General features: G+C 36.7%; 1 protein-coding gene across 2 annotated transcripts in view; it reads left to right on the top strand.

Annotated features, from left to right (window-relative positions):
* Nucleotides 1-219: 219 nt before the first annotated feature.
* rims4 (regulating synaptic membrane exocytosis 4) overlaps nucleotides 220-14,693 on the top strand; it is a gene marked incomplete at both ends in the record, with an annotated part of 45,265 nt that continues 30,791 nt past the window's right edge. The window contains one exon of one of the 2 annotated variants that reach the window (XM_079241470.1): nucleotides 220-349. In XM_079241470.1, coding sequence (XP_079097596.1) covers nucleotides 253-349 — 97 coding nt within the window. The remainder of the gene's footprint in view (nucleotides 350-14,693) is intronic. The other variant, XM_079241469.1, reaches the window with a different exon arrangement.

The raw sequence follows: 14,693 nt of genomic DNA, 5'->3' as shown, positions 1-14,693 counted from the left end.
AGAAAGAGAGTCATTCACATCTTTCCTCATCTTGTAGTTGCGCACAAACTGTTGCAAGTGAGTCTCTGCACCGATTTTAGTCGGTGTGAGAAACCTGAGCTTCTTGGTTGATTTATATTTTCGGGGTGAGGTGGATCTGCCGTCCGGGGCAGTTGACAGCCATCCAAAACGCCGCGAGCCGTACTCCGCGTGAAGAATGCCCAGCCGCGCTTGGCCAAGCCGGCCGACCCGGGCCCGACGGCGGGGCTCTACATGGAGAGATCACAGAGCCGCATCAGCTTGTCAGCATCCTTTGAAGCCCTTGCCATATATTTCCCATGCATGAACTCCTTCGATGAGGATGATGGGGGTAAGTAGGAATGAGCGCACACTCACACAGGCACACACACACAGGTGCAACAAGATTGATGATCCATTTATTTGGTGTAGGCCATGAGGGACATGTTATTTGTCATCGGGCATTGTGTCCTTTGACTAACAGCTTAACTTCAATATATAGACGTAGTGGAAAAATACTTACTGTGTCACTTACAGATTTGTTCATTTGGCTGAATTTTTTTTCTAAGTACAACTCACAGTTTCATTGTAGGATAAAACATGAATTGAAAGCATGTGGAGCTGGAACAATAATACCATCAACCTTCAGAAAAAAAAAAAAAACTTATTGTGGACTGATGTAAATTATCAAGACAAACAGTCTCTGATATCAGGCCCTTAAATGGCATCAGTACTGCTGGTGTCAGCCTGCGTGAGGAGGAACTAAAATGCAGGATTCATAGATTACTGTCATAATCATATGACAAAAACAGCCAAATTATAGGAAAACAAACCCATTTTAAATTCTAAAAATCTATTAAGAACAAGAAATTTAATAAGCAAAACACAACCAAAACTAATTCCCAACGGAGATAAACCAAAATATAGAGGAAGCCAAAAAAAAAAACAACAACCTGAAAACAGGCAAGAATAATTAGCACAAATCAGTCTTAATTTATTAATATATCGATCACAATGAGGTATGGATTCACAAAATTGAAATAAAAAACACCTCAAACTCCTCACAAATCAAAATGTTTCATTGTATAAACCAACAGAAAAAGTGATTTTGATTTATAGGCTAATTATTTGTGACAGTCTTTTTTCACTTCATTGTCAATGTATTTAAGAGGTTGGTAAGATGAATTGCAGATTTTTTCTTAAAAAAAGGAACATATATATTATTGACTGTAATATCCATTGTACCAATTAATTTCTTTAGCTATTGCCAAAGCTTTACAAGTGTTTTCTTAATGTAAAAACATTTATATGTCTTTAAGTATATGTGTACAATTTGCTATGTATGTGTTGTGTGTTGTAAAATGTTACTATGTGGTCTTAGTTGCATGAAAAGTGTCACCAAAACTGAACTCACCTCAAAATCAAAGGTCCGAAAACCAGACCAAAGGCTCATTTATGATCCCTTTAGAAATAGATGTCTGTGTATCCTTTATGTTCGTATGGCTGTTTGCCAATACATCCACTAGAGGGCAGTGCAGAGTTCAGACCTCGCCTCTTCGTACTAGCATTCAGAAAAACTAGACTGCAGTGGTTGGTGCAGTTATTATATACATTGCAGCTTATTATTCTTTGTTCTTCCGTTGATCATACATCACCACAAGTGCAAACTGTGCAAAATTCTGCCTTGGGGCTCTAGTGTTACTCATTTTGCTGCAGCTTTCCAAAAGTTCTCTTAAAATGAACCAAATTACACACATAAAAGACAGAAGATGGACTAGTTTCTTCTTCTTTATTGTTTGTCAGGTTTCATTCTTCAGTCATTCTTGATGCAGTGCTGGCTCTGGAGAGTTTAGAAATACATTATCCAGTGGGTCTGGTTCGATTGAGAAAATGCAGTGTGAAAGCAAACTGGGACCAGCTGAATGCTGCAATCCTAAACAGAGTCTCCAAATTTGGTACAGCTGCTTCCGTCAAAGACAGTGCCTGTATAATTGAATTCACCTGTTTGTTTATTGCTTTTATACATACACACACACACTCACACACACACACACACACACACACACACACACATATATATATATATATATATATATATATATATATATATATATATATATATATATATATATATATATATATATATATGTGTGTGCCCATACTTTTGAATACCTCATTTTAGCACTTTGTCATGCTTACATACATAAGTGACACAAGTTAAATGTAAAGTTCAACCTGGTCGTTTAATTGGATCACTGTCTTTGACCTATAAAACCACGCGATGGAAATCAAATTGTGGGCCAAAGCATGTTGGAATCACTGATATTCCGCAGTGGCATGCCAATTCCCTTTGTCAATATAAGGCTTATTCTGATTTGCCTGACAAATAGTTCAACTGACAGCAAATGGCTGCCTTGTTGACCTGTAAAAAGGAGAGCTTCATAACTTCAGAGTAAAGTCCAGGGATGGAAACTTTGGAACATAAGAAGAACACCTTGAGTCAAATTGAACCTTGTTGAGCATGTTCATGTAGCAGTAATTTCACATCCAACCACTTCAGTTTTGTACAGCTTCAGATAGAGTAACATGCTGGCTTTTTAAGTAAAGAAAAAAAAAAGAAAAGAAAAAATTCAAATGTATGTGTCTGAGGGTTAGGTGTTGGGGTTAGGAGCTTCTGTAACACCTGCTTGTTTATGTTTATTGCTTTGATGGGATTGTCAAAAGAACCAAGTGTTCGTCAAACTGGATGCATCAGATGATGTAATGCATTTGATCTGGACTGGTATTATTACTACCCTACATTAGTCCTGATTCTCTCTCATAATAATCCTGTCTGGAAAACTGCAGCCATAGATTATCTCTGCCATCCAGGCTGACGTAAAGGATAAAAGTTTATCTGCACAATACAGTATATGGGAGAATTTGTATGTGTAGGTTGTAAATTTCTAAGTGAAGTGTTGTATAAACATACAGAAAAAGCTTTTAAATGTTGCCTAAAAATGACTGATTTCAGAAAATTAACAGCTAGCTAAAATGGCACATGAGGCAGTAGTAAAGTTAACCAGGATTCATTCATATATTTCTCTACTGCGTTTTCCACATCAAGGTCACAGAGAAGCTTGAGCATTCCTAGCATTTAACAGGCAAGAGGCAGGGTACAGCTTGGCATGTCACCAGTCCATCACAGAGCGTTGGACTCATTCAGCTGGAATCTTTCTAAGCTCCATGGAGTCAACTTAATTCTTATCTGTCTACTTTTATTTCTTTGCTCTAATACTGCTCAGGGTTGACAAAAGTCAAAGTAGTGGTTATGTAGGATCAAAAATTAATCACCGATGACCACAAAAGAGCACAAGTAGATTTTAAGACAATATAAGTGATGTTTGGAATCAAGCGTTTTTTTAAGTCTAACAGGGACATTGAATGTGTTCATCTAATTGTACAGAACAATCCTTGAAATAATTTTAATTACACATTTTTTAAGAGACCAAATAACTATTACTTTTATTCCGTTTTATACACACACACACACACACACACACACATATATATATATATATATATATATATATATATATATATATATATATATATATATATATATATATATATATATATATATATATATATTGATTTGGGTTGCTTGTCTATGAATGAATGAAAGTTCTTCATTTGATATATTTTTCATGTTTAGCTGTCCAACATAATCCATTTCTAATGGGATTATTGAGACATATTTGCATGTAAGACATTTTTGTTTTCCTGTGCAATCACTCCGACACACCAACAAAATAATTTTAAAAAATAAGTAAAACAGTAAACAGTGTATATACAACTGATAATAGGAAAAATAAGTATGAGAAATAACTCAGACATGCTCCATCTTCAGAGCACTACAGTGCTTGAGTTGCCTGTTTTTTCTTTTTTTCTCTTCCATGCTTTATATTGGATATTACAAATACATGGTTATCAATTACATCCCAATCCAATTATAGACTAACGTATTTATACTATGTAAAAGTGTTTTTTTCTTAAGTCATCATAAAACAAACAAAATAATAAAAAGCAGATTTTATTGTCAACCTCACTGAGCTCATAGTAATTATATAATGTCTGATCTTCTTTAACTCCAGTGTAGCATCCTGTTTCAGTATGTAATAAGATAAGATAAGATAAGATAAGATAAGATAAGATAAGATAAGATAAGATAGGATAAGATAAGATAAGACTTTATTTGTCTCACAGTGGAGAAATTCACTGTTACATAGGCTCTCAGAAACAACAATGAGGGTGCAAATAGTAATGAAAGGTGCAAACAAAGTAGATAGTGCAAATAGGTAGTAAATAATAATAATAAAAATAAAAATATAACTAAAATCCACTACGAGTTAAAAAACTCTAAAGAACAAGCAAAACGATGGCAATATCCCAGAGCCAAACTGTGCACACTTGTTGGTATGAGATAAATCATGTTACATTTATCGTTTACTCTCATAAACATTTTTAGATAGAGATCCTGTAAACAATATGTGAAAGCTCAACAACGACAAAGAGAAAAACTACAGTCCTGTTCACTTGAAGTTAATCAAACCCAAAAAGCAAGCTACAACTTACGTGTTGCAAGCAATCTTAGAAACCTATGAGTATGTTCATTTTCATGAAAATCTTGAGTTAAATGTAATCTTAGAACCAACATGAATAAATCTTACCTCAGCTCTCAATAAATTATGATCTTACAACAGAAGCACCAAACAGGGAGTTACACAAAGACCAGGTGCAGGTTGTGCCTCCTTACAGACTGAAACCAATCAAATTCCAAGCACTTAAATACTTTTTTTTAACCTTTATAGAAAAGTATAATCAAATAAAGTAATGATAGTGAAAATTAAGAGAGAGAAAATAACTTCCGTTAGCTCAGATGTGACCAAACAAAGTAATTTCAAATTTCTCGCAGCACACAATTCTTAGGCAGCTTTTGCTTTCATTAGCTCCGTTTTAGCTTTGAATAGTGGCAGAGGAGTATAATCCAGGTACCATGAAGTAAAAGTCCTGTCCAGCATCTGATCCAACCTTCTACTTTATTGCACCTGGATGATACACCTCTGAGTGGGTGTGACACTGACTGCTTGAACTCAACCACACATTGACCAAATACGGCTCAAATCTACATTTCTGCATTATAGTGCTTGTTGTAACCCAAGTCAAAGCCAGTTTATGACCATTGTGCCACATGTTTCCCATGTATGCTATAGTCCAACTAAGTTCCAACTCACGACCTTTGGGATACATCAAGCCAAATAAAAAATAACACTGAATCTTAAGAGCAGCCCAGATTACACCCAAAAATGCTGAAAAATGCTCATCTGAAATTGTTTCTTCACCGTCTAGCACGTAACCTAGCTTGAGACCAACTGGTTTTTGGAGCCTTATATTTAAATGTCAGATAACCCTATCAAGAGCTTGTGGACCATGGACCAGGACAAACATAAGAATAATTGATCATACATTAAGCTAAATAAATAAGAATGAGCCACAGGTGTGCTCCTCAATTGTTTCTAAAGTGTGCCTATCTTTATTTACTTGGACCACCGACTCAGAAATAAACCTTTATAATCGCTGCAGTTTACAAATTGCTGATGCTTGCTTGTTCCTTTAGGTGTTTCTGGAAAGAACAGGAGTTGATCACTCATTGGCATATATAGCAAGAATGCTCATCCCCTCATGTGGGCCTTTATCCATTTGTAAAATTGTTACATCAGTTTCTAGACATAAATGTACATGCCCATATGTGATCAGACAACAGCACAGGTGATGCCCCACACTTACATGAAGAAGCAGTGTATAAGGTAATCAGAGCAGAGCGGTAGGTCACGGTTTGTGGCTCTCAAGCTAATTAAATGCTAATATGTCAGCTGATTGTAGCTGACTGCAACTAAATAGAGGCCTGATTGCAGGTTAATTCGCCCCTCCTCCTTTTTGTTTCAGTGTCTGTCAGAGCCTGTTTAAACATCCAGCTAGGTTAACTTTGTCGTTCTCCTCAAATTGGCTCTTAATTGCTTCACCTATTTTCTTTTTCTCAATATTTCTCTCCCCTCCCGGTGCTCTCTGGAGGCCTTTTCACACCTACACGTCTGACTTTGGTGATCAAGTTGTGAGCTGGAAGCTCAGGTTTGCATGCACATAAGATGGAAGGATGCAGACAACATAGGGCCTCATTCTTCTCATAGTGTGTACATGCATGTGCCGTAGGCATACGCTAAATAAATAATGACGAAAGCCGCTGTGGATTCATTCACTGGTTTACAAGCTGCTGTTTTGAAGACTTACTTTCAACCATTGTTATTTCGATTTTCTGGAACTATGAAGCTTGTTTACTTTTCCTACTAATAAACCATGTTAAAAATGTTTAAAAACACACTAGAGAAAAACATTCTCGTCATAATAACCTCATAGGAGAGGTGAAGCCTTGTTGTAATGCAAAAAAACAAAATGGAAAATTGTTTATATTTTCCCATTCATATTGGTGAATACCAATCCCTTTATTGGTTGAAAAGACCTGTAAGATATGTAACTGCTGCAAATACTGCCTAATATGGACCTAATTTAATGGAATTTGCTAAGAGAAGCAGACACTCAGACACAAGATATGCATACACATGGTGCAATGACTGCAGAGGAGGCGGTATACTGTTGAATACATCTTAATTTCTCTTTACATACTTTACCTTTTTGTCTTTTTGCAATGGATGCACCTTTGCATCCCAGTGTGCAAAAGCCTCATTGAAAGTGATTGTGTCCACCTACATTTTTTAAATTTTTTTTTACTATTAATGTCAACCTGAGCTGGAGATTATAAATATCTGCAAGTAATGAAGTTATTTAACTGATAGTAGCCTTTGCCAAATGTAAGATGTTGGGAAAATATTTTCACATCCACAGGAGAACTAATATCAGTTCCAGTTTTGTTGTTAATGTAACATTTGGTGTTTTCCTAAGATGAATTCACTGTGAACACTGTCCAAAATCAACCATAAGGAAAAGACGATGTCCAAAAACATGAATTTATTTTTTTACTTTTTATTCTGTCTTGGAAACATAGAGAAACACAAATAACATTAAAATTCAAACATCTCTTTACACCTCTCAGATGAGATCTCACACACAGCCTTCTGTATGTGTCATCAAGCAGCCCAGGTGTCAGATTTCTTGGTGACAGACAGGCTGTTGAAGTGAACAATCTGCAATCCAGAGTAAATTGAAAACATAAACTGAATGTTCTCTCAGTCACACAACAATCCATCCATTTCAATTGATTTGAGTCATTCAGAGGGTAATCTGAGTAAGAAATGCCCCTGAAAATTACAGGGTTTATAGAAATATTGTGAATTCCAGAGTGTTAACTATCCTTTTATAGAGTAATCTGGTGTCCTCCAGACTTTCTCATGTTCTTCTTGGGGTTGTGATTTTCCACACTTCCTTGTCAAGTGTACACTTGTTGCAGTCAGTTGTGTTTTCACATGAAAGTCGAGCGTGATAACATGGTGAGAAGAATTCTAATTCAGTACTGTGAAGCATTTAGATTCGATTTGTTCATTCTGGGCTGGTTTCTGAGTCAGTGGATGCACAACTACACCCAGCCACTATAATGATGCATCGCTTTCTAATTGCTTGTTTTTTTGTTTTTTTAACCTGTCCGGTCCAGCATCCTGACAGCAGAATGATGGTCTAGTTGCCGTGTTGTGCTGAACACATTTACTTTTCCAAGAGGAGGCCATAAATATGAGGCTTCTCTTGATTCTTAAACCTTATTCTTGATTTTATTATTTATATCAGAAATCTGTTATTTCAGCTTATAACTGCTGGACTGGACCGGAGGAAAAGAGAGAGACAATAGAGGGAAATGATGAGAAAATAGATGAAAATAGAAGAAAAGAGAGGAGAGAAAAAAAACTGACAAAAGAACAGGAAAAGGAGAAACTGAACCAAAAGTAGAAGACAAGCTACAGCAACGGTCACATCTTCTCAACAGATAAACTTATTTTACACCTGCAGAGAACTATCAAGTCTCCAAAGCTTCAAATAAAGCTTTAAGAACAATCTAATTGCTTGTTAACGTAAATGACTACAGAGGTAGTCCTCGAGAGCTGCAGTCCTGCTTGTGTTAGGAGTTTCCCTGCTGCAATAATAATTAGGAGGTGTGTGCAAAGGTTTTATGTCCAGTTCTTCACAAGTCTGCTAATTAAGTCTGATGTGTGTCAGGGGTGTTGCAGCAGGGAAACTCCCAACACTTTCAGGACTGCAGCTCTCAAGGACTGAAGTTACCTGCCCCGTGCAAGTATTTCATCAAGTGCTGGACTACTGGGATTTTCACACACAAATCTCTAGAGTTTGTAGGAAATGGTCTAAAAATGGGGAAAATTTCCAGCTTTTGTCTCAACCAAAAATGCCTTGTTGGTGTTAGAGGTCAGAGGAGAATGGGTAGACTAAAGATGATAGAAAGGCTGCAGGAACTCAAATAACCAATGGTTACAACCAGGCACAACATCATGTCTGAATGAACAACATGTTGAACTTTCTGGGGCTGTTCTCGCACATTTATTGTACTCCTAAAATATTCTTAAAATCTTCTGCAGAGGTGGCAGAAAACTAAAAAAAAATGCAATAAAAAAACTTGTAGTGATTTTCCCATGCAGCTCCATAGTAACACATGTACAGAAGATTGGCCCGTGAAACTAGCGTGCACATGTAGCTGCTAATCTTCCAGAGCATTTACTGCTTCATTCTCTTTTCTGCTGACCTATATTTGACTTTCTACAGCTTTTACAGCAGATACAAGTGCTATTAGTAAAAGGAAATAGGAAACAATGAGATCCCAAGAGCTTTGCATTTCATGCTTTGAGAGCACAGCTATGCAGAAATCACAAACTATGAATTACATGTATGAAAATGTTTGGCCCAAATTATCCACAAACTTTCCATTAGTCGTGTCAAAATGTCATGAGACTGAAAACCTGATTTTTCAGGAAATGAGAACAGAAAGGATAATGTTTTTTCTTTTCATATGTCCCATAATGATTTGCACCAGTATTTCCAGTTGTTAAAACCAAACCTCAGTTCTAAATGAGTTCTGTCAGTACATTTCCCATGATATTATAAGTAGAAGAGCAATGATTTAATGATATGCATCAACATAAATTCATAAAAATAAAGCCTAGGAAGGAAAGAATTGGCTTCCTAGTTTTTACATGTCATGGCAAATCATACATTTATTCTGTCACAAAAAAGTTAACTGTCATTATAAGCAGTCATCTTATCACACAATAAGTTAAGGATATAACATTTACAGAAAATAATGATATGGGTGACTCATTTTGTCCTATTGTTTGTTTGGACCCAGTTCCTGACTTTGGTATATTTCAGCGACACCAATGAACTGGAAAAAAAAGTCGGTCACACGCCACTTTTTGTTTGTTTCCTCGCTTCCTGCGATAATGTCCTCTTGGGTTTCTTTGTTGAATCAGCCATGGTGAGAACTGAAAACAGTCAGTATGTTGATATCCAGTTGCTGGTTCATAATACAGTGCTTTAATGCATAAACATGGTTATCACGAGATGCCCCTGGCTGGAAAGCAAAACTGGGAAATGGTTTCTCAGCGCCAGGACACAGCAGGGCATAAAATGGCTTTATAGTGAATGTCAGTGCACCTTCAGACTGAACAAACACAGTTTCATGGTATCTAGCAGCACAGTTTCAAACATATTGCTTTAAGACAGAAACTTTTTGTTTAGCTTATTTTTATATCTCTGTGGTCTTTTTACCTTTTTAGACAATATATGCTGATAATGAATATCAGAGTATGATAGAGAATCCTGAGTGGCTGAGAAGAAGACAGCTGGACTTCTTTCTATAAGATGCTTCACTTCTCATTTGAAAGGCTACTTCAATTTTACCCGACTGGTTGCTGGTGGGGGACTTTTCAAACCAAGCATATTGTTTTTATGCTTCACTGGCTGAGGTGCACACCTCCACCGCATAACCTGGTGTTAAGAGATTGTGCCCCTTTCATGTATTTCTGTAAAAATCCGGCTGGGAGGCAAGGAGACAAGGGTGACTGTGGTAAAAGAAGAGAAGGTGGGAGAGTGGATGTGAAAATTAAAAAGTGAACATGACTCAGTAATTCTCTTTCTTTCTTTCTCTTGTATGAATCCTTCCCTCTCTTTTCACCTTCATTGTCCCATAACTGTGCCTTTTGTTCTTATACCTGCTGTCAAGGTAATGCAGATAGAAGATGAATAAAAAGCACATAAAACACAGATTCCCATGGTATAATCAACTGAATAACACCATTACATTTCAGAGTAAAATGAAAGTATTCTGGGCAAAAATAATGTTGTGGAAAGATTTCCACCCACAGGAGTGCTGCAAATGTGGCTTAGTGATGTATGGGGCCAAAAAAATGAGGCAGAGAGATGCATGAAGCTGATGTCAGAGTTATGAGCTTTAGCACAGAGGCAAAAAACGGGGAGAACAAGAGGAAGAGAAAAGTCTCCTGTGTGCTTCCAAGCTGGAGAGGCGACCCAGAAAAGTCAGGATTAAAAAATGGACTGCCATGAAAGGAGGTCTGTTCTATAGGGAAGAGGGGGAGGTGAGACGTGCAGGTGTTCATTTGTTATACTCAGCGTATACAGCAGCACAGAGAGAGTTTTTCCACTGTGTTGTAGTTAAACCAGGAATGGTGGTGGTGGATGTTTCTTATCATGAGATACAAACAATCACATCAGCAGCAGACAAGTCGAGTTTTTTCCCCAGATTATAATGTATACCAAAGAGAACTAAAGAGCAAGGATATCACAATGAGCTACAGCAATATTGATTAATTCAGATTTTTTTTTATCAGCTTGTAAGAAACTTAAATAGATTGAACAAAAAGGACAATAATTTCTTTATTTGCTTGCAGTTAACTAAGGGCTGTATGCATTGTAATAACTTGTATAGGATACTACACAGGACCCACCCTAACTATACCATGAACTCAACCTGGACACAGACATTATTAAAATGGAGTTTTTTAGACTCATGAAATAAACTCCTTGGTTATCAGTCACAAGACATGACAGATAGTTTTTGTAAGATGCCTTTATAGGCATATAAAATGCATAACAACATTCCTACTTGTGTATATCAGGATTCTGAATGTGCTTCATTTATATAAGTTAGTCGACCTTTTAAGTCCCAGTTAGCTTGGACATCAATTAGATGGTGAAAAGTTGTGTATTCATGGTGTGTATTTACATTAGATACAATTACACTTAGTTTGCATTGCAAATTACCAATTAAGCAGATGATATGAATATTCATCTGTGGTTCGAGCTAGAAGAGATTTATGGTGATAATTCATACTTTGAATGTGGTTCTTCCCTTGAATGAATGTTCCTTATATTTAGGCAACCAAGGTGTTGAAATCCACAAAGCGGGAAGTCCCAGTAACTGTCCCATCAACCTTTGATCTCAACCAAACTTGGGCTTGGTGATGACAGTCACACCCTGAACTGAGTTCTACAGAAATAAATTAGTTAAGTAATAATGCAGCTCTATAGCGCCCATTTTATTTACCTTGCATTTTATCAAACTCCTACTACAGATTTCATGGTATTGATCTCAAAATAGATCTAAACACACTATAGGCATGTGTGATTAGTTCTCAAAAAATTTTTCAAGGCGGTTGGCTTTCAGTGATGGCGGCTCTTCAAAATTTTAGGTTTCGGCATTAAGCTGAGGATTGATAAACTGCCATACAGCACTAATGCTGCACACCCCTGTAGGAGCACAGATGTGTCTGGGTAGTGATCACTGTGACAGGGAGGCCGCCGGGGTGACGCAGTGGCAAAATAGGCTGAAATGGCACCAGAGAGACAGTAAAGAAAGTTAACCTTACCAGAGTGTGTTATGACTGATACCCAGTGGTGAACATCACAACCTTATGACCAACACCAAACAGTCCAATGGGAACTGGGAGCCATGGGGCATCTTTTGTAAGTTAATAGGAAAACAACCATGATTTGGCATTTGTGCAACTGTATTTTCATGTGAGATAATTTATTTTAACAGTAAAAAGAGGATTTAAATGAAAGGAAAATAAAATAACAATAGTAGTGTTTGGACCAGGATTAAATAAAGCCATTGTGAATAAGGCCAGATTTACAAGAACTATTTCCAGTAATAGCAGCGGAAGCTGAAATGTGATATGAAGCAATACATTTTAGAGTTTGGCGTCATTGTTATTAAATTGAAGAAAATACGACAATAAATGACATAAAAAAAAAGGTTTAAACAACAGGAAATGAAAAATAATACCATCACACAATTTGAGGGCCTGTATTGTGACACTATGGCATGAAGCTTATAGAAAACTGTAACAATTACACCTCTTTTGTTTTTTTGTAAGACTGAGTTAATTTGAAAAATGCCCCTTTCCTTCCCGAGCTGTGGCTACTCGTATGTCCAGTTAAGACATCACTGGTGCTGCAGAACCAATATAAAAACAGTCAGCTTTTACAAGAACTGAGTTTGCAACTGTGAGGACAATTAACATCCATGATTCAGACTATATGGTAGAGTAGCTGCCATTATAAAATGTGGATATTATTATCATTAATAAAATCCTCACAAGCCCCACGCACTTGATTTGCTATGTGTCTTTGCGACATTAATCATTAATAGACTGCTGTAAAGGAGCTATTGCATCTGTCACTTCAGATATTAAACCACTCTGATTTTTATTATCACAGGGCAGACAATGCATCCATCCAACAAGATAGATCATTTTGGACTTATAACTTCACACAAATATTTTCATATTTGGGTTTGCATATTTACTCTTATTTGTTATAACATAATGATCAGAACAGAAACTTGGTAAAGGTACTAATCTTGTAATCGGCTGAAGAGTAAATTGACTAAAAAATTCTTCATTCTGTTAGTTGCAGTTTCCCTCTTCCTCTTTCATCAGGGTCCTGAGTCTCAAACTTATTGCAGGTTAGAAAGGTTGCCACTGCTTGAGTGGCATCATGGTTCTTCTGGTTTGCAGATGAGCTTGTGAGTGTATCATCTGTTACATTGAAGAGTCCTTCCTTTTATTTTTCCACTAATGGCAGATAACTGTGTCTTTGTGATTCCCATACCAAATTCCCAACATTAAAACTGCAGCATTCACATAGGCGAATAACTGACCAGATGAAAGCAATGTGAGTTGATGCAGAGAGAATTTGAAGAAGAGGTGGGAAATATTAAGGACAAAGTGAAATGGTAAGCAGAGTTAAGAAAGTTCTGAAAATAAAAATTGAAGTGAAGTCCTGAGTGATGCTTGTCTAACGGCCCTGTCTCGGCTGCATTGTGACAGCCAGCGAGCAGGAAGTCGAGTTGACAGGGGCATTAAGTGCAGACAAAGCCAGACGAGAGAAGGCCTGTTGATTCTTCTAACGTTGTGTTACATAATGAATGAGGGTGTGATTTCATTCTTAATGTCACTGCCGGTTAACAACCATGCTTTGTGTGGTAATGACAGGAAATCTCCAGGAGGCAATTTGAACATGCTGATCCAACCTGCTTTGACAGGCACATCCCATTGTCTTTCATGACAGGTTAAATCCTCACTTCCGGCTTGAGCAGCTTATAAATTGCTCTGATATGTCTTTTACGGGTGAAAAAGAAATATTAGCTATTTGAGATAGAGAATAGCTAATTTGATATCTTTTAAGCTGTTTAGTTTTTGCTGTCGTCTTTGATCTTCTTTTATTTCCTTCTTCTGCGATCTTCTATCTTTTCCCGAACCTTACTTCCTCTGCCCCTTTCAGTCTGTCACACCTCATCACCCCAATTTTCCACCTCCTTCTTCACCTTCTGTTCTCCCATGTATCCATCTTTCCTGAGAATCTTAATCATCTCTCCTTTCACTCTTTTGTCACTCATTTCCTCACTCTTCACCTCTCTGCAGCCCTTTTCAAACACAATCTCCTTTCCTTTAATCCGACAGCTGAGTGTGTGATCTCCATGTCTATATGAGCTCGCAGATTACATTATGTGACGTAATCTGTAAAGTACTTACCGTCATGTTAATGGATGGAAACACACAAAAATGAGTAAGTATTATTTTTTCCTCAAACTCAGTTTTTAATACAAATTTTTGCTCATTGCATTATTTATGAGTCATTTTACAGTCCACACTTATTTTACAGTGCATTTTACCTGTCGGTCACATTATCAAGATCATTTTGTAAATATGGCTTGTAGATTCCTCAAGTTCCTGACAACCAAATCTTTTGGATGGAAAAGATGCCAGATTATTAGTGTGAATGAAAACGTTTAATCATACATGATATCTTAATTTCTTTCTATCAACATTTTTTTTTTTTTTTTTAAATAAAAATTTCAAATGAAGTCCTACTTTCCACCAAGGAACAAAGTAACTTTTCTGTTTAAATTATTTGAAATTATTTTCTTTAGATGCTAACAATGCAGATTATTTTTTACAACAATATTTGACAACAAGAGTTTAGCATTTTGGAATATTTGAAACAACATTTAGATCAAATAAAGCAAGAACAACAATAATAAAACCTTATTTGACAAGTGATATAAATGTTTTTAGAGCTGTCCTCAGGACTATGAACCTCTGGAGAACAATATGTGTCTGTGA

Source organism: Telmatherina bonti, assembly GCF_933228915.1.
Source record: "Telmatherina bonti genome assembly, chromosome: 6".
In the NCBI taxonomy this organism is placed as follows: domain Eukaryota; kingdom Metazoa; phylum Chordata; class Actinopteri; order Atheriniformes; family Telmatherinidae; genus Telmatherina; species Telmatherina bonti.
This window is presented reverse-complemented; position numbering and strand designations above follow the sequence as displayed.